The sequence below is a fragment of the Cyprinodon variegatus genome, unplaced genomic scaffold, assembly GCF_000732505.1.
Source record: "Cyprinodon variegatus isolate N-32 unplaced genomic scaffold, C_variegatus-1.0 Scaffold390, whole genome shotgun sequence".
Classification (NCBI taxonomy): Eukaryota; Metazoa; Chordata; class Actinopteri; order Cyprinodontiformes; family Cyprinodontidae; genus Cyprinodon; species Cyprinodon variegatus.
In genome coordinates, this window is record NW_015150843.1 from 70,744 (window position 1) to 72,897 (window position 2,154).

Here is a 2,154-nt window from a genome sequence, read left to right on the forward strand (position 1 = left end):
TGGCTGCAAGCAGAATTATGAGGCCATGCAAACTAACAGGAGTCCGCTTTTGGCTTCTGCTCCTGTGCATAGTGTATCAAAAGTGGCAAACTGTAGCCTAGATCATAGAGGTACAATGTTGAAAATCTATGAGGAGGGCTGGAAGAATGAGAGAGAAGTGAAAAAAGACAATGGGAGCCAAAATGCAACAAGCTCTGACTGTGTAGAGACTCCCTTTCAGAACAGCCTTCGTTGGGCAAAGCTGTTTGGAGCTGCTGGTGTTTCTGCCAGAGCAGAGAAGAGTTTCCAGTCTCACTCTAAAGCACAAAGGCGAAGGTAATGAGAACTAATGATCTTATTATTATAGTAATGATAGAAAACAGATTTTAAATTGTATCTTTGCACGTTTTTGTCAGTAGCCTGTATAATCTCTACAGTAACCCTAACTTTTTCCTGTACTTTCCTTCTCTCTATACACAGACTACCATCTCAGTGGCTGCACTTGGACAGATCGCAGCTTGGACTTCTAGCCCAGTCCATTAGATCTATAAAGCTAGGATGAGCTCAGACTGGCTCTGGTTGCTAAAAACTACATAATGTGTGGGAGATTAGGTGCAGAAAAGCATTCAAAAAGCACAATCACACTTCTTTATGATAACAAAATATTGCAACAACGAAGCACCAGATTTCAAAGGTAACAACCACCTGCCAATTTTTATTAAGTTTTGATTATTTTCAGTCTTTAAAAGCAATAAAATGCTGTGATAGAAACGTATCATTTTTATATGCAGAATTACAATATTAATCTAGTGATGAAACCAAACTGTGAATTCAAAATAATGCCCTTTAGAAAGTTCATTCAGTATCATCAAAGCAACAAAAAACTAACTGTAGCAGTACAGCTAAAAATTTGGCATCCCTTTGTAAAAGTGTTGCCAAAATCTAGAAATGTATTAATTTTTTTCACAAAAAATAATAAAACAGTATTTACTCAATGAAAAAAAAAAATTATCTACACTTTTGGACCAGAGTTTCTAAGAACTCTAATTTTGTAATCAGTTCCTCTTTCCACTTGTTAATATTATGATGCGTAAAATGATCACAGTCTCCATACCAGATTACCACCAGATACTGTAATTGAGACTATTTCCTGGAAAATACCCTTTTTCTTACCATAATATCTGTCTGGGACTCAGTTTATGGAATCAAACACTCATAATGGACCCATCATAAAACAAAAGTTGAATATATTAGAAAATAGAACAGAAAATTATTATTTTTTGTCCCATTATGGAAAAAATGTCAGCACAACAGCAGCAAAATAAAAGACATTTAAAGTAAGATTGTCACCAATTTAAAATCATAAGAAATAGAATAAAGAATAAAATTATGTATAGTAAAGCAATAAATTAACATAAACACAAATTGCAATACATGCCATGTTAAACATGAATGAAAATACGGCGAATAGAAGCATTTATGTAAACAGTGACGCCGGAGCAGTGATGTTTATGAAGTCTCACAGCTGTTGGTGGGAAGGATCTGCGATAATTCATTTGGTATGCAGCAGTCTTTCACTGAAGTGGCTTCATGCATGGAGAGGGAGACATTGTCAGACAGGGATGTTATTTTTGCAAGAGTCCTTCTGTCTCCCACTAGGTGGCATCTAAGCACAAAGCTGGCCTTCCTGATATGTGCAATATCTGCAATAGCAAATCATGTTTTCTGATAAGTATGGTAGAGGACCTGTAATACTGTGAACCTATTTTTTTCCTATAATGAAGCAAGTTAGAGCAAATTGCATTGTGGTTAAAAATAACAGTACATTTTAAATATGAGTCTTATTGTTTCTGACAGAAACCTAAAAATTAGCCGTAATTGTGTCTTTTAGCAGGTGAATAATAATAAAATAATATTTTTTGTGCCCAAACCTTATGATGATTAATATGAGAAAATTCTGACCTGCTGTCAAACAGGACTTTGTACAGAAATGTGTATAAAGCTTTATTTGTTTAAAGCTTTTTACACATCCTTATAAGAGAAGCCAGAAAATGTGTAGAGTACTCTGTATGAACATCTAAAGGTTTTTGGGTTCTTTTTTTTTTTTTTTTTTTAAAAAAGGTAAAAAAAAAAAAAAAAAATTTAAATTTATAATACCGAAAGATTTAACTATTT

General features: G+C 33.9%; 1 protein-coding gene across 1 annotated transcript in view; it reads left to right on the forward strand.

Annotated features, from left to right (window-relative positions):
* Window positions 1–509, forward strand: part of LOC107092676 (iporin-like) — a 16,236-nt gene extending 15,727 nt beyond the window's left edge. The window contains exons 10-11 of the mRNA XM_015387275.1: window positions 207–315; window positions 460–509. Of these exons, the coding sequence (XP_015242761.1) occupies window positions 207–315; window positions 460–509 (159 nt within the window). The remainder of the gene's footprint in view (window positions 1–206; window positions 316–459) is intronic.
* The last annotated feature ends 1,645 nt before the right edge of the window (window positions 510–2,154 follow it).